This window comes from Limanda limanda, chromosome 7 (genome assembly GCF_963576545.1).
Source record: "Limanda limanda chromosome 7, fLimLim1.1, whole genome shotgun sequence".
Lineage (NCBI taxonomy): Eukaryota > Metazoa > Chordata > Actinopteri > Pleuronectiformes > Pleuronectidae > Limanda > Limanda limanda.
This window is the reverse complement of record NC_083642.1, coordinates 21,421,361-21,442,237: the sequence shown is the minus strand read 5'-3', so window position 1 is coordinate 21,442,237 and position 20,877 is coordinate 21,421,361. Positions and strand designations below refer to the sequence as shown.

The window sequence follows — 20,877 nt, the reverse complement described above, 5'->3', positions numbered from 1 at the left end:
AACCTGTTTAAATTTGTTGAGACTGTTGATATTTTATATGTCTGCATGTGGAGGCTGCTACAACATGTATTATACGGAGGGAATGTTAATGTATCCTGGTGGTCCCTAGAGGGCGCTGAGGTACTGCTGCCATTTAAATAAACAAACTTTAGAAATAAAGAAAGGTAGAAATTCAGTGTCATATACATGAATAGATATAATAATATACATATATATATAGAGAGAGAGAAAGAGAGATGGTGATATAAGTTTACATATAATCGTTCGTTTGCAGAAGGTTCATGTGCAAAGGTAAATCAGTGCATTAGATTAAAAGCTTGGGTTGAATTATATGTGCATAAACCAGATTTGGGGGGGGGAGTCCAGTCACAGTCACATGTGGCTGATACATCCAAGTATGAAGCTGCTATCTCCCTGCATGAGTTCCTCCCATAGGGTTTCTCCATATGTAGATCAATCTCCCATGATTGATTGACACTCACCTGTAGTGACGTAGGCAGCTTAATGGGCGCGTGCGGGCCGAGGAGGAGGAAGTGGGAGAGTGAAGAAGGAGAGTGTGACAGAGGAGAGGAGAGGAGAGGAGGACTGGATCTGCTCGTTTCCTCTGCTCCGCTGCCAGTCACCGCCCGGCGGAGTCTGACCCGAGTCGTCCCGGGCCTGGACCAGTTCAGCTCGCCCAGGTAGGACAGATGTTCCCCAGCGGCGGCGCCTCGGTGTCCCGCTGTTAGGAACCGTGGGAATGTGAGAGCGAGGCAGACATTTTTTTCTTCCTCTCCCTCCCTCCTCCCTCCCTATAATCCGTCTTTGGAAGTTTGAGAATGCGACAGAAAAGAAGGAGAAAAGAAAAACCATAATCATGTTTCTGTCGCTGCGTCACTTCATTTCAAACTCATTTCTCACTGTGAGGTTTACATGTTACTTTAAAAAGGCCCAACTGGGACTGATCATTATGGTTTGGGTTGTCTAATAACACAGTGTACTGGAGTGTTTCTGCACTTGACCTTATACATGGTCTGTGTTTTATATAGAATAGAAACGTGTCTAGTCCAGGGGACCACTCCAAGGTCTTTACAGTCACACTCACCTTCTCACTGCGCATCTATGTGCATTCTTTGCATAGGAACAAAAAAAATGTGGGACTTGTTTTTGTGGTGCATAGATATGTTGGAGCAGGTCTTTGTGTGTGTGGGGTGGGGGGGGGGGGGCAAGTGCAGTGTAGAGAGACTGGTGAGTCACGGGTTGAGTTCCTTGGTTTGAGCTTGAGGACAGTCCCAGCTGACTGCTCTGTCCTGACTGGTTGTGTGAGCAGGGATCATGGGATCGGCTCTGCAGGTCACTGGTGATATCTGAGGGTTGTCCGTGTTACCCCCTGCTGTTTCCCCTTATCTCCATTTAAGGGGTTAGTTCATATATGTTGTCTATGTGTACGTCTCTTTATTACTCGTGTCGTTCCAGACTCCTCCGATGCTGTTGTAGGTGCTGAAGTGATCACTGGACACTGGGCCGAGGTCACGGCACGAGGACGCCATGTCCAACAGCCAATCAGACGGTGGCATGGGCGACCATGCCCCTCTGATTCTGGAGAGCACCTTCTCCACAGAACTGCATATCTCTGAGCCGGGCGATGAGGGCTTCCAGCCACAAAGTCCCGTCACACCCACGTTTGAAATATCCCCGCCCGAGGAAGATGAAGTGGACCGGCTGGTGGAGCCTCAGCCGGTGGTCCTGAGCACCCAGAGTCCTGCCGCGCTGAAGGTCGGCACCAAGCAGCTCATCCCCAAGAAATTAGCTGGGGCCAGCCGATCTAAAATCCGCCACCACACCACTGTGGTTACATTCCCGGTGGGACTGGAGCACTCCACCAAAGAGACGCGCAGCCGACACTCCACCCAGGGGACAGATGTGTCCTGGGAGGATTATGACAGCGATGGAGATGGTTTATCTTTGAGGAGGAACCGCAGGAACAAGTCGTACAGAGCTGCTGTGACCAGCCTGGACATCGAAGCCATCGCCTCAGGACGAGGGGATGCGACGGCACTGAAGCCTGTCAGCGAGGACCGAGCGCCCAGTCCTGGTCCCGCTCGCAGCCCTGGACGCAAGGTGAGCATGCTGGAGCTCGAAGTGCAGCATTGTACTCTGTCCATTTACCACAGAGTCATTTTAATTTAGATCAAATTTGATATGCTGTTGGCTGAATAAACATACGATACCCAGATGTTTTTGTCCGTTCATCTTTATGGATATGGATATATTGTAAATACTCTGTATTCTGGCTCAGAAGCATAGTCTATATTTGAGATAACTTCAGAAATTCAGAATTCCTGTGTAGGAAAGGTGGATGTTGGTTTTACTGCCAGTGTTGTTCAGATGAAAACAGAGCCCAGCTGATCCAAGTTAGTTATTCTAATAGTTCCTCAGGTCCCAGCTAGCAGAGCCAACAGTGCCGGCAGTCTCCTCTTTCAAATTCTCCTTTAGTCATAGGGATGATGGCAACTGTTTCCAGTCTTCCAGACCAGTATAAATGTTTTTTTTTTACATGTGATTATGAGTACAAATTTGATTGAGAGAAAGAAGCAGTGTGGAAGAAAGAATCAGATGTTGGGAGAAAAACTGATTCACAGTTCCAGTGAGTGATAAACTCCCTGCTGTCTCCCCTCTAGAGAGCCCTGGGGAGAAAGAGGAACCAGAAACGTGGATCCTTCAAAGACGGTATGTTCACTTATGTGTCAATCTGTCCACTGCACTAAATTTAACTCCATTACTACAAAAAGCTGGGAAATTGCAACGGTATTTTTTTGATATGTGGATGCCCGGATCTCCGTGTCAAAGCCAGAAAAGATCCCTTAAGGCAACAGTAGAAGACGGAACAGGAAATGATTCTCTCTGAATACTCCCAGCATGCTGAGCGTCTGTGAAGTGCTCAAGGGAGATATTTGTTTGGTACTCTCAGACACTGACACAATTTTGTAAAGCAGATTTTCAGTTCTATCTAAGTTAACCTGAGTTTTAATTTCAGATTTTATCAGTTGATCAGTTGCGTGGATTTACAACTGTCCAAGAACTGTGTAAAATAATTTAGCAGAATGAAGTCAACACTGATATTTCTGCCCTGAGGAATGTTTCCATCTCAGAAGAAAAATGGTCATAATTGAAATCTTTCTTTTGAGCTTTCAACAACTTATCATTTTGATACCAAAAACTATGAATTTAGGTCTAACTCACTTTATTCCAAAGGGAAGCATCCTCACCTATAATTCTTGAAGTGGCCTGTGTTATTATGAGAGACGTCAGTCAGTTTATAAACCAGATACTTTCACCCTTCCCACTCTTGCATTTTAAGAATGATTATGAAAATTGGCTGCGTTGTGGTAAAAGTCATGTGAATCCTTCACACACTAACTGCTGTTTGTTGATGCAAACCTCAGCTACGCCGCAGCTCTACCAGGAGATCCGTGAGCGGGGGCTGCACTCCACCAGCCAGGATGAGATGTTGGATGACTTTGTGGTGGTGGAGCCCCCTGTGGAGGACCAGGGCATCGTGGTGAAGAGCTACAGGCCGGCACATCTCACCTGGAGCCAGCTACCACAGGTAGAACGCTAACTGTGCCGTCATAAGCTGTTTTCAGGCATGTCCGGAAAATCTGGACTTGATTAACTCCCACACTACATGACCCTGTTTGAAAATGTTGCCTAAACTTACTTCAGAACATCCACCGGGCCTATCTGACAAATCAATCTGACAGGCTGGAGACATTTTTCAAATCCTTTTCAGTCTTCAAGGTTGTTTTCTTTTTTCAATCCTTTACAAAGGTGAAGGACACAGGTATCCTGCAACTGATCTCAGCCCAGGAGAGAAAGAGACAGGAGGTAAGTAAGTGAGTGTGTGTGTTTGTGTGTGTGTGCGCATGTCTATCTATAGTTATGAGGGCCAATTTGGCTGTTTGGCTGAGGGTTAGGAATAGATTGAGGGTTAGAATTAGCTTTGGGTTAGGGTTAGGCATTTAGTTGTGATGGTTAGGGTAAGGGGCTAGGTAACTACATTATGCCAATGAGTGTCCTTCAATTTGATATGAGGAAATATCTTCAAAATTGCTAAAAACTTTAATTTGGACTCAAAGATGAACTGATCAGATTTCAGTGTCCAAAGGTCAAAGGTCTAAAGTGACCTTATATGTATCTGGGAAACTGCACTGGTTGCTTGAGACAGCTCTGGTTGAGTAAAACCACAATGGCTCCTTTTGCAGCCACCATGTTTGCATCCACGTCCAGCAGACACACAGAGAGGCACTGATACCAACCTCCATGGACAATAAGCACCAGATTGCGGTTCAACAATAAGACGTGTTGTATTTTGAGTTAGGTGCATTAACGTGGTCACGACATTTTGACTCAAGAAATATGCCCTTAAAGAAAAATAAGCGTTTCACTAAACAAAATGTTAAGATGCATCAGTGAATATTGGAGCTAGAGAGACAATCTGAACCTATATATTTATTCTCCATCATGTGATGTGACGAGTAATGTCAGAAAATGATGTCATGCCTACTTCAAAAGGGCTTTACTCTGAAAACCCAAGCTTATATAGATTGAGAAATAATTAGGATAACAAGGTAGGAATTATGTCATCATGAAATTGCTAAAGAAAGAGAATGAAGTCCATTGTTGGATGTAACTCAATACATTGAGTTAAATGCTGTCCCTACTTTTTCTTGTGTCTGAACTTACTTATTTACTTACTTACTTATGATTTATTCTTTGGTACTTTTCACTTTTACTCCAGCAAGTCTTCTTAGGAAATGAGGCGACTCACTGAGCAGGAACAGAAGTAGACTGGGGGAAGGTCGGTGTGACAGCAGAGCCAGTTTCATTACAAAACTGAACTCCTGAACACCACAGACTGATACCATCTACACAGTGTAATGGTATCTGAGGGTGGCTTTTCCCTTTTGTCATTTCTCTGCATGTCTTGTGTCAACAGCCAAGGTTCACCCTGTGTGCACTACAGTCCCTGAACAAAGCCACACCCTGCCAGTGTAATCACAACCCGGGTCCACTCCTGAGCAGCTGCTTGTGTCGCTCTCATGTACCTGGGTCCAGAGTCGTAGAGCTCCAGTAATGTCACGCTCACAGGGATATGAAAGCTTGTGTGTGAAGGATTGGGAATAAGAGTGGGAACACTGCTCTTCTACTGAACATGCTATAATATCAGGGAACAGGGAAAAAGTTCCTCAAACAAAACAAACAGTTTACTGAAAGTCTGAGCTTTTTTAACTTGAAACGTTCATGTTGGTCTCAGATTTTCAGTGTTCTCCATTTAGTCCAGCCACTGCCCTTCTGTCCTTTGTGAGCCACTCCTGCCCCACAGGAGTGTGGGAGACAGGCTGTCTCCACCTGGTTGCTCACCTCAGATCCTAACGCCAAACAGCACAGGTTAACTAACCCATCATTACAAAATATGTATAGTGTCATACAGGAAGAAGTTCTGCACCTTAACCACTGCTGATTAAGCGCATGTGTCATCTATTTCTGCACCTCTGTTTATGCCTGCTGGTAGATCTCAGTGCGTACAGATTACGCTCCTGTGGACTTCAACATCAGGCTTCATAAGTTTAGTACGTTTAATCAATCTGTGAGGAGAGCAGAGATGCAGATTTCTTCACCAACAACAGACTCAATAGACCAGAATGCACTGCAGTCATGTTTTTTTGTCAGGGACTTGTCTGACGCGGATTGTTGATTTCCTTTCTTTAGGAATTTGGGTAAATGTAGGAATGTAGGAATTCAAGAAAGAGTAAATTTAAAACGACATGACCTCACAACATAAAGTTAACTAAAGGTTATAGTTGGAATAAACGTTGCACGTGTGAAAGGTTCCTCATGCATGCTCATTTGTGTGGTCACCTTACAGGCCATCTTTGAGATAATCACATCGGAGTATTCATACCTGCACAGCCTGGGCATTCTGGTCAGTCACTTCAAGGAGAGCGAAGCCCTGAGGAAAACCATGACGACCACGGAGCACCATCACCTCTTCTCCAACATCTCTGTCATCCAAAAAATCAGCAAACGGTGGGCGGCACATTCTTACAGCCTTACTCCTGTATGTGTGTGTGTGTGTGAGACTAATGGAAAACTAGCCTAGGGGGATGTTGTAGAAACAGGATCCGATAATGGTGTGTGAATCAGTGCATGACAATTATGCTTAATCTACAGACATTATCTACTTTAACTCACAGATTTTAAAAGGAGCTGCGTTTTACTGTGAAGCAAAGGGAAATGCATCATATTCCCACTGAGTTGTGGTTTCGAGTAGAAAATGGGTCGATGTAAAGTTTCAGGTTTTTAGCATGTCTCTAGTATCCTGTGGGTTCCATGGACGTGTTAAAACATGCAAGTCAAACAGGTTGTGCTGCTGCTCTGAGTGGTATTCCTGGCTTTAAGGTGATAATTTGTGTGAGAGCAGCCTTTGTTGCTCTGCATTGCTGGCCACTGTATTGTGAATGGAAGTAGATTCAGTTGCAGGAGAAGACTCGTCTGTCCGTCTTTGTCCCTTTTGTCGTCTGTTTCACAGTAAAACAGGATCTGCAGTAGCTGTTGTGCCACATGTCTGTCTCACAGCGTGTGTTTTGTATGTGTGTCCTGTCTCTGCTTCCTGGGTTGGGCTGTTGTTTGTCGGTATCATTTAACTCTTTTTTTTTTCTTAAAAATGTTCTTTGCATGGGGATCTCTTTACGACAGGGACACGCTCATGTTATCGGGCTAAAAAACTCTTATTTGTTCACCCATCATGCAAAATTAATAATTTGTATAAATATACAAATATACAAAACAAATGTATTTGAATCATAATGAAGAAAGAAAAATGTATTTCAAGAATAATATAATATTTTTAAGAAGGATGTGTTTGAGAAGAATATTACAAGCCTACACTTTTTTATACAATTTTCTACTCATATTATTCCAAATGTATTCTCATAATATTATGACCTTATTCTTGTAATATTACAAGCGTACTCTTGCAATATATCATCTTATTATTCGTTATATTACAACTTTATTCTCGTAGTATTACAAATATATTCTTGGAAATATCCAACTTTTTTCCTGATAATATTTCAACTTTTTCACACATTACAACTTTATTCTCAAAATCTAAGATTTGTTGAGTAACCCTAATACTATAAATGTTTTTATATCAGTCCATATTAATAATTATCACAATGAATGTCCCACTCTTGTTTATTTTAAGTTTAAAGCTTGATTTCTGCTCTTGAGTGAAGGTTGAGGCTTGACATTTGTTCTAAAGACGGAGAAACAGACACTTGATAAACAACAAAACATAATCAACTTGTGTTAGACCTAAAGGAGCTCAGAACCAAACACTAAATGGTTATGGGATCAACATGGATTTGACAAAGGCAAAACCGCATAAAAGCCTCCAGCAAAATTAGATCGTCATGACTGACTTGATATATAACTAAGTTTATATCAGTGATAAATTCTGCTGTACATTGATGTTGCCAATGTCCTGTAATACCTTCTACTCTCCTCACACACTTCTATGAACTGCTCTAGTAATTAGTCTGTGGGAGGAAAAGCAGTGTCCTCTCACTTCTTTACCAACCTCCCCCTCTGTGTCTCTCTCTCCCTTTTCAGGTTTTTCGAGGACCTGGAGCGGCGTCACTATGAAAACACAGTGATTCGGGACATTAGCGATATTGTTCAATACCACGCCGCCCACCACTTCGAGCCCTACATCGTCTACTGCTCCAACGAGACCTTCCAGCAGAGGACGCTGCAGAAGCTGCTGTGGGTAGCAGATCGAACTGTAACGTGCCGTTGTGTTTCTGCAGTAATGCGACGAGCTAAACTTCGCTTCCTCTTTGTGTCCCTAAGGACGAGCAACGCTGCGTTCAAGGAGACGCTGAAGCAGATCGAGGGGAGCAGTGAGTGCGGAGGCCTCCCCATGATCTCGTTCCTCATCCTTCCCATGCAGCGAGTAACCAGACTGCCACTGCTGCAGGATGTAGGTTTAACCTTTACTGTTACACACAAATATGAAGCCATTTGTTTTCACAGCAGGAGGATTGCCTGGAGAATCATTTCAATTAGGAGAAACTTGATTTCCAATTTCCAATATTTATTTTGCAAACACACAAGAATATGAATGTTTACAGTCTGTGGCATTTAGACCCCTGGCATTTAGACCCCTGCAGAGCATCGAACAGGAATACCCCCCGGGGTCTAGACACTGGTGGTGGTTCATCAGTCAAACGATAGTTTTGGATGGCCCATATTCGTGACAATTGTCCTATTGGACTTCGCCAATTGTGACATCCTCTGCCCTTAACCCTCAACAAGAGTAAGGAAAAACTACAAAACCGTCTTAAAGGAAAAACGTAGAAACCTCAGGAAGAGCCGCATGCGAGGGATCCCTCTTCCAGGACGGACAGAAGAGCAATGAATGCCACCAGTAATAGGTATATTGTTAGGCAGATTGTTGCCTTTTTAGTCCGCGATCAGCTCCCACCGTGATCGGGTGCCGCCGTAATCACGATCCACTGACACTATTGGGATCCGTCATCAAGGTCCATGATCGCTGCCAGCATGATGTGTGATTAGCGTATAATCAGTTGAGGTCGATGAATATTCTACTGGAGACTGGAGGAGATTGGGGTGGAGGAGGGGTTATGCGCGTCACTGAAGGACGCCTGACTGTGGAAGAGAAGAGAAGGGACTTTTAAAGTTTGACAGGTGCTGAATGATTGGCTGAAGAGCCCGCGCCAGACCTGATTGGACATTTAGGAACACCCACAATCATCTGATCACTTTGCAGGTTAAGTGCTCCGTACGAACAGCTGATCGTCTGCAGCTTAAGTCTTCCTCACTGAACTTGCGCTAAGCTTCATTACATCTCAACTTGGGTTACATCCATATAAACTAAAATTTGATCTCTGTCCATACAAGTGTTTTGGCTCTGTATCAGTTTTGCCTCCTGTCCGTAATAACATGCCTGAAAATGCATCACGTGACCACTCATGTACACTGGGCATGCATGTGCCAGTGTACACAGGAAGTCGTACGTGTCATGCTGGACAAGGGAACTGCCGGAGCTACTGCCGGTTCTTTTCTCCCGTAAGGGGGCCATGTGATAGACAAATCAACAAAGTTATGTCATGACCATAAAGCTTTTTCCTAAAGTGTCTTTAGTTAATAGATTTTCATTCCATAACGGTCATTTTACACCCATCTACATTATCTATACTGCTTGTCCTTTGAGGGTCTCAGGGGGGCTGGGGCCACTCTCATTCTTTGTGTCACTGTCATTGAAATATGCATTTTTGTTATTTAGTTATTTATTAAGTCATAGAAAGATGCACCCACTGAATTCTAAATGCATTTATACTTATGTATCAATTGCCTATATACACACAACTACAACTTTTCATGTACGGTATATGCGTGTAGCATATACAGTACTAAAGTCTTCACAAGTCAATTACTTAAATAACATTGTTTTCTCCTCATAGACAATCTGCCAGAAAACTCCAGACAAGACAGCCGAGTACTTTGCTGCCGTTTGGTCATTGCACGCCATCAGCAAGGTAAAGATACGGAGACCAGCCGGGCTGTGAACCTCCAACTCCTCGGAGACCACACGAGGTTGAATTGTGTTGTGATGACTCTCTTAACAGTTGGTCAGCAGCTGCAATGATGGCGCGAGGCGGATGGAGAGGACAGAGCAGATGTACACCATCCAAAAACAGATGGACTTTGGTAAAATCAAGGTCAGATTGAACCACATGTAACCTCAACACAACAGCTTGACGTGTTGTATGTAATGTTGGTTAAAGTAGAAGATAGGAAAAGCAAAGACCATAATGAGGCGTGGTCCGGTTCGCTGACCTGATAAATCTTGTGTCCTCACAGCCTTTTCCTCTGGTGTCATCATCGCGGTGGCTGAAGAAGCGAGGCGAGCTGACCGTCTGCACCGAGGAGCTCAGCATCTGGAGGGCTTTCAGCAACAGGAGCAACTACCTGTTCCTCTTCAATGACGTGCTGATCATTACCAAGAAGAAGAGGTCAGTGGGTCTCAAATACACACACTGTTCATTTTGAATGTTACATTCTTAGATCATATTTTTGGGGAAAAGTGTTTTTTAAAAAACGATACTCAAAACTGGTAGATTTTCATACTATATCACAAAAATGTCACCGGGGTCTCAAAGTATTCAGATCACTTAAGGTTTTGTCTGCCTTCTGTAATATAGAGTACTCAGACATTATAAACTAGAATGTCACTCAGACTGTTAACCTCAGCCTAGGACCAACATGCCCATTATGGATCCACATTTAAATTCACTAGTTCCAGATATTTATTTGGATCTTGACCAAATTACACAAACTCATAAATCAACCCGTTCAACATTTCTTTGTTTTTTATCATGATCCATGTACTTTCCTCTGAGAGATCTATGAAAATGTTGTCAAATGCCCAATCTCACAATGTTAAAGAAAGAAGTAAACAAATCCTGGATCTACCTGCTGATCTGGATGTGCACCAAATTAAATTAGGTCTTTCTCGGGTCATGCCCCACGGCTCCCGAGGTTTCTTGGAAATCTGTTGGATTGTTTTTGTAATCGTGCTAACAGACAAACGCAGACACCTATTTTACGGACACAAATTAGAACCAGGGCAGGAAGTTTGTTTTTAGTGTTACTTGTTATTGTTGGTTATGTGAAGTTCGAACCTTGATGCTTCTGTCACTGAACAAATCCCTTTATTAGAATAAAATAAAACTTAATTGGGAGTCTATGAGAGGAGAGGAGATGCACCCAAGCAGCTTGCGGAGCATTTCATGAACATTGCTGTTCTCTCCTGACTGCAAGAAGGTCCTGCTGCTGGCAGAAACAAAGAGCAGACAGGAGCGGGAGAGGAAGGGGACAGAGGAGCGGTGTAGGGATGTGGTGTGTGCATACTTGAGATTCTTCAATCTTGCATTCGACATGTCAGCTCGACTGGACTACAGCTTTTCTGTTTTGAGTTAAGGAGGAACCAAACAATGTGAGCTCAGAAGACAGACTGAGCCACAACACTGGAGTCATTCTGAGTCATTCCTCAAGTAATAATATGCAGTAAATGCTATTAGCAGATAGAGCAAAGAAAGCTCTTTTCCCTGACTGTGTGTTCTAAACTTTTCGTTTGATTTTAGTGACACAGGTTTATAAATGTAGGCGCAAAAAGGCTAATTTCAGTTGCTTTGATTCTGTGAATATCTATGATTGAGTTATCAAGAGGTATCTTCAGGAGTTGTGTACATAGGCAACTTGACTTGCTTGTGTTGGCTTTGTACACAACTCCTGAAGATAGCTCTGAGAATGCTCATTAAAGATGGACGACACGTCTCCTCTTCCTCCCACTATCCAGAAATTAAGCTAAAATCCTGGATTCAAATGCTGCCATCTTTTGCATTTAGAGCCAGAGTCTGCACAGTAGTGATCTTGGGAGGGAGCTGCATCATTTAGGTGTCACCAATACACATGCTGGACCAATCCCTTGTCAGTCTCAGCTGTCAATCATGACGTTTCACCTTGTTTTTATATCATCAAATAACTCATTCAAACCTAACTTAGCTGAAAAATTAACACTTTGACACATCAGTGTGATGACAACTACCTTAAATGGCAGAACATGTATTTAAAGTGTACTTTGAGTTTTTAATTTAGTCCATATCCCATTTGCTAACATGGTGGCAGGATTTATGACCTATACTGCAGCCAGCCCCCAGTGGGCGATAGAGAAACTTTGGCTTCACAGCAGTCATATTGTCTCTTTACATGCTGTCTATGGTTGCAGCCAGAGGGTAAGGTATGTCTGGGGCGGAAAAAAAACAACTCAAAAATCTGATTGTATCTCCAGCGAGGAGAGCTTTGTGGTGATGGACTACGCCACTCTGGAGAATGTGGAGGTGGAGGTCGTAGAGGACGCTGAGGGACGGATGTCTCCACCAGCGAAGAACAGCCACCATCTGTCTTTCAAACTGCTGATGAGCAGGAACAGCGAGGGGAGATCGGAGCACGTCTCCCTGATGGCCGAGTCCAGGTACTGCTGCTCTCATCCCCCATCGTTCAGTTAGTATTGTTCGAGAAGGAATTATAAGATGATGTTAGACCCTGTTTCGCACTTATATAGCTTATATATATATATATCTGAATGTTGATAGTTACTGTTCAGGCATTCTCTAGGAATCTTTGTCGTCCAGTCCCTTGCATGATTGGAAGCTGATATCTTGTGTCATACTCCCTCTACTGACAGAAGTCTGAACACCAACCTAAGATTCTCCAATGCATTTAGTCCATTCATAAGTAACGGACGTTTTTATCCTATCACGCGCAGGGTTGTGTTCACCGCTTCTTTTTTTGTCTGTGTTACTCAGGGTGGACCGTGCACGTTGGATAGTTGCTCTCACAGAGCACAAGCAGGCAGGTGCTGTCACTTCTAGAGATGGTAGGTCAGCATGCTTTTTTCATGTGTTGACGTATTTCATTGTTTGATGAACTATACATTTTAAATGATAAAATTTCCCTTTTCAGTGTGTATGTATCTTCTGAGATGATGTATGTTCTCTTACCTCATGTGGAAATAACTTATTTATCATGTAAGGCTTCATTGTGTTGTATGGTTTCGTTAATTTTTCATTTAGAAAAAAGTCTGTAACTGTTTAACATGCAATCTTGTTCATGGGCTCTCACACAATTTTGCAGTTAAAGCTAAAATAGGAAAATGAGCCCAGAAAAAAATAAAACTAACCTCAAGTGTTAAATCCTGGTAAAAAAAGGTCTTTCACTTCCAGCTAGTAAACCGTTTCGGGTGGCCAAATAATTTTCAAGACTCTACCAATGGAGCAGTCACTCAGAATACAGCCCTCAGTGTCCAATTTGTCCACAGCTCAAAGAAGACAAAAACATTTTGCGTAGTAAACTAAATATTTTCCTCTGAGTGCACACTCTCATGATGCTCCCTGTTAAAGGCATATTTAAAGAAAAACAACTAATCCTCCGTACTGAGGATTAGATCACAAGTGGTCAGCGTTAACTTGAGGTCTGATCGCACCTGGATTCTTCCTGAGATCCGATCACTCAGACCACATTCTGAGATGGTCTGGTACATGCACATGGCCAGGATCTTTTCACTGTGTGAGCAACTATTTTTACACTTCATAGCGTCCATTAGTGGATTTGTTTGTGGCCATCGCCACCACTGACCACAACATCGTAACTGATACTTTTCTTGAATTGGTGACGTCGTTCTTCACAGAAAAGACTCTTTTGGTGCCTACCGACTCGTCTCTCGCTCGCACCGACACATCTGAAAACTCAGACTGGGTATAAACATAATTTGGTCTTCACAAACACAAATGACGTATGGGTATATTTGCATGTACAGTTGGGAAATGAGATCCAAGTGGTCACAGGATTTATTTCAATGTGTGAACACTTACTTAGCACTGACCACCTGATAGGATATCTCAGGACGGATGTTAATACCAGGTCAGAACATTGTCAGTGGATGTGTTTGTAACAGCTATTGTTTTTGTGTGGCTCCCTTGTTTCTGACGTGCATATCAAAGGGTGTGTCTTTCCAGGGAAAATTACACATCCCAGGAAGTGATGCAGTGGGCTGCATTTATACACTACAACATGGTTCATGACTCTTTATCAAAAAACGAGATTGGAAGTTTTGAAAACAGAAACTAACTTCTGGAAATAAATATATATAAAAAAACATACCATACGCAGCATTAAAGCTAGGTTCACCACATAGTATTATGGGAATGTGTTTCAGGTCTGCCACAGTACGAGGCCACTAAAGCCTACATGCCGAGGGAGCTGGACGAGCTGGGGTTGAAGCAGGCTGAGCTCGTTATCGTCCGGCAGAAAGAAGAAGGTGAGGCCTTGGTTGTCAGTCTGCAATTCAACGTAAACTCCGGATCTTCCCGCTCGGTCAATGTCCTTTCTTCCACGATTTATATTTATGATAGAGAATCATAAATTGTCTGCTCCTCCCAGGCTTTTGCTACGGGGAGAGAATGCGAGACGGCGAGAGAGGCTGGTTTCCAGCAAGCTGTGCCACCGAGATCACCGACCCGACCGCCATGGAGAACAACGTGCAACGCATGAAGCGACTGCGCAAAGAGACCAACGTTTGAGTGACTGTCAGACACTGATTATTGTATCAGGATGTAGAGGGGGAAAGAAAACACAACTTCCAGTAGATTTGGGATGCTCACCATGTTCAGTTTTTGTCGACTGCATTGCAGATGAATTACATTGAACACAGAGATCATATGAACTACTGTTACAGTTGTTCAGAATACCCTCACCAACAGACTGAAATGCATTTTCTGGGATTTATCAAGCAGTTTAAGTGGCCATTAATCCCCGCATGGTGCTCCAGTGGTGTGTGTGTACACAAATGAGCCATGAACGTTTTAAGCTGGAGTCCAGTCAGCATCAAACTTTCATGTTGCCCTTATCTGGTAAACTTTCCAAACAATTATATTAAAACATCACCATGTTGAATCTCAACAAAGAAACTATTTCTAGTTAAGCTGTTTTTATTCACACACTTTGTCCAGTCAATATATCAGAAACGTGGTGGATTTAGTGGCTAACAGGATATTTTGCTCCACAAAACCCTTTTACATCTTTGTTGCAGAATAACTTAATTTACAGCCAGTAGAAAACAATTCCTCTGATGTGACTTTGGGTTTTATTTCAAATCTAGGATCATTGTGATTGTGTCTGCATACAGTATAGTATGAGAAGTTACATGCTAAACATCATCCAAGTTTTAACTGTTTAAATTTCTGTGCATCACGTTGTGTTAGTGTCACTTTAACAAATTTATGTGAATTTCTGTATTACCCAAGTTTTGATAAACATTTAAAAATACAGGTGACTGGACCTTTGTTGCATTTGGTTGAAAAATGTACTGCACCGTAAAAGGTTGTCCAAATATATGAATTTCTTTTAAACAACTCAATTTACTAGTCTACTCTGTAAATGAGCAAATAACTTGTGGTTTGTGCCATTGTTTGAAGCCTGTGTAAAAGAAAAGTCACAACTAGAGACAGTTTTCCTGGTTTCTGGACTTTTATTTGAGCTTGCATTTTGTTAAAATGTTTGAATACATAAAAAGTTATTTAAAAATGTCAAACTGACCAGATATCAAATTCCATTTTTTTTCTTTAAAAACCATTTGGTGTAAAAACTTAGGACACATTTAGAAAAACATTTGCTGTTTCCCAAAAACGTTTTGTAGCTGTCACATAAAAAGAATGAAAAAAAAACGAGTCTGCATAGATTCTGCAGGCAATCGGTGGTAATCTGGTCAAATGCATGGTGCAAGCTTGTGACGTTCGTCAAGTCAAATCTTTATTGCTCAGATCTTGTTTGATGTTTCTTGTTGACAAAAAAACTGTAAAAGAAGAAAATGGGTACATTAGTCTGGAATTTTCCCTTGACAATGTCAAATCAATTCAGTTACATCATCTTGTTGGGGTAAGTGGCTTATATGTGCATCATCAACAGAGAGAAATCGAAAGCTATTCCTCATATAGAGGTGAGACCATGTCGAGTAGGCTTTATGGTGCCAGACTGGTTCCTTTATCAAATGACAAGCTGGGCACTCTTACAAAAAAGGAAAAACATGTAATTCCTGAAATTTTATGTTTTACTATTTCCTGTATCCTTTACTGTCAGTTCCAGATCAAGAATGTACAATACTGATGGTATGTTAGCTGAAGCTAATGGCTGTTAAGAGGTGGACTCACCCGGACGATGGTAAAAGATGGTAGGTGCCGGTGGGCAGTTTGCTTCCTACTCAGCCCCACTCTGCTGGGCCTCGGGAGCGGACGTTTTCTCTGCAGGTGGGTCACCTCCTGCCTTGGCCTCCTTGGGTTCCCCCTCAGGCTTGCCACCACTTTGTGGGCGTCTGCGGCGGTAGTTGAAGTTGCGGCGATAGCGACGCTGGCGGGGCTGTTGGTCCCCTCCACTCTCACCTTCCCGATTCTCCTTGTCCTCCTCACCGTCCCGCACCGGTCTGGGACGGGGTGGACCCCTGGAGTTTAAGAGAAAGCAAACATGAAGTACAAAGGAGCCGATATCATGCATAAACTATATCATACACTAAAGGTGAGATGCAGTTTTTTTGGCAGTTAATTAAACTTTTTTAAATTCAATTTGGATGCATAGCTGCACGTTGAGGTTTGGCTGCAATAAAAGGAGAGCTTTTCTGGGTTAGGCTTAAGTTTCTTTTCAGAATATAAATTCTATTAAGTGGACGTGAGATTAGAATCCAGAACGCCCAATGTTTTACTCTCCCCTTATTGCAGCCCTGCATCAATGAAGCCAACATGAAACCTTTGGTCCGAACCTTGGTCGGAAGCCTCTGTAGTAGTTCTGCCTCGCTGGTTTGTTGCCCTGGTCTGGTCCGCCCTGGTCTGGTCTGCCTTGGTCTGGTCTGCCCTGGTTTTCGTCACCCTCACCTCCCTGAAAGCAAACATTTCATAATGACGCACGGTTTTATCTGGAGTCTTTCACAGGCCAACAGATGTATGGAGCTTATAGTCGTATAGTTCGAAATGAAAACAGCCAGGCCGCAATTTGAGATAAGGGGCCTATTTGTGGAAATTTGCAAAAATATTGGCAGGCCCCCGTTACACCAAGATTAATTGTTCAAAACCACGTGAGCTTACAAAGGAGTGTAGGCTTACAGAGTCGACTCGGACATCAATATATCGAGTCACAACTTTGTTACTGGATAGCTGGGTGCCTGCTTCAGGATGGTAGCCTGTGCCTGCATACCTCAGTCATCTCTCCGCATATTGCATTGTTATAAGGGGGCCGGCGGCATTAGTGTCTACGTACAAAGTATGGTGGATAGCGCCGTCTGCCTGGGTAAGCGGGTCTGCGCTGCTGTGGCTGAGTCTCTCCTTCCGGGGCGCTGTCTCCCCCATCTCTGCTGCCTTTGTCACGACCGCCGCTGCTGGGCTCACCCTCTCCATCACTCTGGTAGTTCTCTGGGTAGTCTCCAGGACGGGGAGGGCCCCTCCTTCGGGGATAGCGCCTATAGCGGTTCCTGTCTGCGGCATACTTACTACCCTGGACTGCAACGCCTCCCGGGCCGGTGACATTTGCTGCCTCGGCCCCCTGTGCAGACAGGATTTTTCAAAGACATGTTATTAGTTAAATTAGGGCGCTGCAGAATAATTCATGAGATGCATATTTAGAAGATGCAGATGAAAAGAAGAACTTTGCATTCAGTCACCAGAGCATTATTTACCTTCTCTCCTTCAACTACATCAAACTCCACAATTTCTCCGTCTCCAACACTGCGAAGGTATTTCCTTGGGTTGTTCTTTTTGATGGCAGTCTGAAAACATTGAGAGTTCAGAGGTGAGATTTTATAACAGATTGTTTGAAGAAAAAAAGGCAAGACGGAAAATATATAAAACTTACCTGGTGTACAAAAACGTCCTCCTTTGTATCATTCCTAGAAAGAACGGAAAAGTTACTCAGTTACATCTAGTATGAATATCCTGCTATACCACATAATGCCACAATGCAGATTGCAACTAAAGTATCAGGGTTTATAAGCACTGCATGTTACAATGGTATGGAGACAAGCAGATAAATCGTCTGTTTAGCTTTGTAAGCAAATCAAAGCCATAATAGGATTGGGAATGTTCCTTCCTACACTCACACAGATGATATCAGGGAAGCCGGGGTGGGGGAGGGGCTCACTTACCTATTGATGAAACCATATCCATTCCTGACGTTGAACCATTTGACTGTACCCAAGACTTTTGTTGCTGCAAAGAGATAAGATAAACCGGAGTTATTTGAAAGGCAGAAGACAGTCACTTCCTTGCTATTAAGATATCACCGTGTATAAATGAAAGGTTCAAACAAGCTGATATTGACATCTGTCCCGAGAGATCCGATACCAAGTGGCCCAGTTAAGAAGGCCTGTTCACACATGGAGTTAAAACGCTTCCTGGATGCGTCTCCCGTGACCACTTCTGATCAGATGGCACTTCTTCACTCAACATGCAAATTTACATGGACGTCATGTGTGTTAGATAAGACCAAACGATGTTGATTAACAGATCTGTCTGCTGTCACTGTGTGTGGGTCGGCACAAGCGAGCGAGACAAGTCGGAATAGTTTAATTATTAATACATCATTATTATGTGGTGGTCAGTGTGGAAACTGTGGCGGTGGTTACAAATATAGCACATATAAAAGACAGGTAGGACTCGATTTGAAACGGCGGCGGCACAGAGGACGTCTCCTGGGATCTACTCTCACACCGCTGAAGGAATGTCGTCTGGCCTGATCCACTCGCTAACAAGTCTGAGTGCGGCCACGCGTGTCCTGAGAGCTGTCCACTTGTGATTGGATCCCACGGACCACATGTGAATAGAAGCGGGTTTACACGGGGCCGGTGTTCCACTAGGCCTCCGCTGATGAGACACAGTTGAGGCATCAAATAACGACACATGATGAAAAACAAACCACGGCCTCAGATAATGTGGAGGTTATATTTAACTCCCAACTGTCGCCCTGTTTATAGACCCTGGTCCTGGGGGGGGGCCGTGCCAGCTGCCCGCGGTGTGGGACCAGTCCAAAGCAACGCGAAGGCCAGTCATGACCACACCGCTACTCGTGTGGTAATACAGACGACATTTTACCCGCATTGACGGTGGCTGCGCCCTACGGTGCATAGTCCGCCGTTCAAAGTGCACTCCAGACCTGCCCCCCCCCCCCATTTTGAGCTGCTCGCAGCCCGACAGGCACACGTGGTACGAGTCGCGCCCGGATACGTTAGCAAACGGAGCTCAGCTGGCTGGTTAGCATCAAGCTAACTAGGTCTCAACCATGTGGTTGGATTAGAGCCAGCAAGCGGAAATGACCGTAACACACCAGATAGCTTTTAGGGTGACCCGGGGTATTGTAAATAAGTTTAATAAACGTGTAGTTGGTCCAGTTGTTTACTGCGGAAAAATAGTTAAAACGCGTTATAGACCCGTGGAAGTATTTCGGCGGACATTTTGGGTGGCCCCTTCAGCCATGTAAATAGCTAACATTAGCCCGTTTGGCTAACACGGGTTCGTTAGCCAACGGGCTACATTGGCTTCTTAAGTAGCTAGGCCGCCACGGTAGCCCTCATTTCCCTCAAAAAACTTCCACAATCACTCACTGATATATCCTCATGTCTAGATAAACCAGGGTTGCTGGGACCGTGTCTCCGCCAGAACCATAGAACACCTTCTCTATATAATTCGGCTATTGCCAAGAAAAAAAATATCATCGTGGAACTGGGTTCTCTCGTGTGAACAAAGGGACGAGCGGCTGCTAACGTTAGCTTGCGTTCGACGGCACTGGTAGCCGGTGAAACGAGCAGTGTGTAGCCGCTAGCCAGGACACTGCTGGCCGGTGCTAGTGAAGCTCGATCACTGCTGCCCGACAGCAGGGTCCACGCAGTGTGACAGTGACCCGGGCTCACAGACGTAGCTCCTGCCAGCCGCAGAGAACCACTCACACCGGCCGTGCCTGCGACGGCCACCCGGCAACATGGGACCGAGGCGGGTTCTGATCGTCGGGAGGCCGGCGGACAGGATACACCACACACTGCATTGAGACGGGTAATTGTTTTACCCATCACAGTCTCTCCTCTGAAATATATTCCGAACACGTTCGATACAAGGATGGTGATTTACAACTAATACGGATAAAAACAGAATTCTACGCTGATAACACGATCTTTCCTCCACCTCACATCTTACCACACGTTATTTGGCAGCGAAGAGAATTTCATTTTACTTTATTACAGATAAAACCTCTAATCGTCACTTTACATGGCACACCAGAGACATCCCACATACCATCTATATTCGTCGGAAACCAAACAGGTCTTCGCTAAATCAACATTAACTCGACTCGTTACTTCCTCACATGCAATGCTGGTTGACGACGATGGCGGATTAGCATTTGTATCCGATTGTTAATTCACCCAGCGGTCGGCTCGTAAACGTGAACCGCCGCATTAGCGCATCCACCGTCTCCCGACCACGTTAGCCCAGTTAGCTCTCAGGCTAATTTCCCGTAGTCTTACCGATGACCTTCTTATCCGACGTGGAAGCTGCGGCTTCCGGGCTGGATGGTTCCTCCACATCGACAGCAGGCTCAGGCGGTGCCTGTGGTTGCGTCTCGGCCTCGCTGCTCATGGTTACTACTGGTTGGTAATGGCTTCTGCCGGCGGCGGCTCTCTGCAATGTTTCCCGGTGCTAGATGGTAACCTGGGCCGGCGGTGGTGGGGGCTACTGCCTTCGGGCGCTCAGCTTTCCTCTTTCCGCTCCCGTTGCCGATCTAACTGGGCAGAATGAGAAACTGTGCCGGGCAATGTTCTCCTCCGGGGTCCCGCCCAGCGACTCTTGGGATTGGCTGGACTCGTTGACAGCGGTCATACTGCGGCCCCATTGGTTCAGACAGCTGCCTGTCTCCCAAGAGTGACGCGTTTGCTAAATATGATTGGCTACGGAACAAAGTACCTGTCCATCGTCACCGCCCCGCAGTGACGTCACAGCCAGACGAGGCAGACAGATCTCTTTGGGAACACAGTGTCTGCTTGTCTGCAATATGTTCTTCTTTTCATGGATTTTAAAGAATTGTACTAACATGTAGAAAACAGGACGACTACAATGATACCACAGTCACAAGTATTTAGATTGGGCGTCACGAAACCGTCTCAAAACACAGCAAAGGACTTAGAAACATATTTTAATGTATGTAATGTCAGGGCAAATCAGG

At 44.2% G+C, this 20,877-nt stretch overlaps 2 protein-coding genes across 2 annotated transcripts; one reads left to right on the top strand and one right to left on the bottom strand.

Annotated features, from left to right (window-relative positions):
• The first annotated feature begins 1,527 nt into the window (after positions 1-1,527).
• arhgef16 (Rho guanine nucleotide exchange factor (GEF) 16) lies at positions 1,528-14,210 on the top strand. Its single transcript, XM_061075504.1, has 14 exons — positions 1,528-2,100; positions 2,661-2,709; positions 3,426-3,589; positions 3,811-3,867; positions 5,909-6,069; positions 7,657-7,809; positions 7,897-8,026; positions 9,531-9,605; positions 9,696-9,788; positions 9,931-10,082; positions 11,921-12,103; positions 12,438-12,508; positions 13,847-13,948; positions 14,071-14,210. The coding sequence occupies exons 1-14, from the start codon at positions 1,528-1,530 to the stop codon at positions 14,208-14,210; spliced, it is 2,103 nt and encodes a 700-aa protein (XP_060931487.1).
• Positions 14,211-15,137: 927 nt separating this feature from the next.
• ybx1 (Y box binding protein 1) lies at positions 15,138-20,453 on the bottom strand. The gene is made up of 8 exons (XM_061074156.1): positions 20,183-20,453; positions 17,813-17,876; positions 17,524-17,557; positions 17,348-17,437; positions 16,933-17,214; positions 16,439-16,554; positions 15,837-16,123; positions 15,138-15,481 (listed from the first exon to the last, which is right to left on the bottom strand). The coding sequence occupies exons 1-7, from the start codon at positions 20,292-20,294 to the stop codon at positions 15,883-15,885; spliced, it is 939 nt and encodes a 312-aa protein (XP_060930139.1). The 5' UTR covers positions 20,295-20,453; the 3' UTR covers positions 15,138-15,481; positions 15,837-15,882.
• Positions 20,454-20,877: the final 424 nt, after the last annotated feature.

Excerpts from the sequence above, each read along its gene's own strand:
- arhgef16 (XM_061075504.1), top strand. The coding sequence starts at position 1,528 with ATGTCCAACAGCCAATCAGACGGTGGCATGGGCGACCATGCCCCTCTG. Across the intron at positions 3,590-3,810 it reads CCTGGAGCCAGCTACCACAG|GTGAAGGACACAGGTATCCT; the intron begins GTAGAACGCTAA and ends TCCTTTACAAAG. Across the intron at positions 9,606-9,695 it reads CATTGCACGCCATCAGCAAG|TTGGTCAGCAGCTGCAATGA; the intron begins GTAAAGATACGG and ends CTCTCTTAACAG.
- ybx1 (XM_061074156.1), bottom strand. The coding sequence starts at position 20,294 with ATGAGCAGCGAGGCCGAGACGCAACCACAGGCACCGCCTGAGCCTGCT. Across the intron at positions 17,438-17,523 it reads AGGACGTTTTTGTACACCAG|ACTGCCATCAAAAAGAACAA; the intron begins GTAAGTTTTATA and ends CAATGTTTTCAG. Across the intron at positions 16,124-16,438 it reads TACAGAGGCTTCCGACCAAG|GGGTCCACCCCGTCCCAGAC; the intron begins GTTCGGACCAAA and ends CTTAAACTCCAG.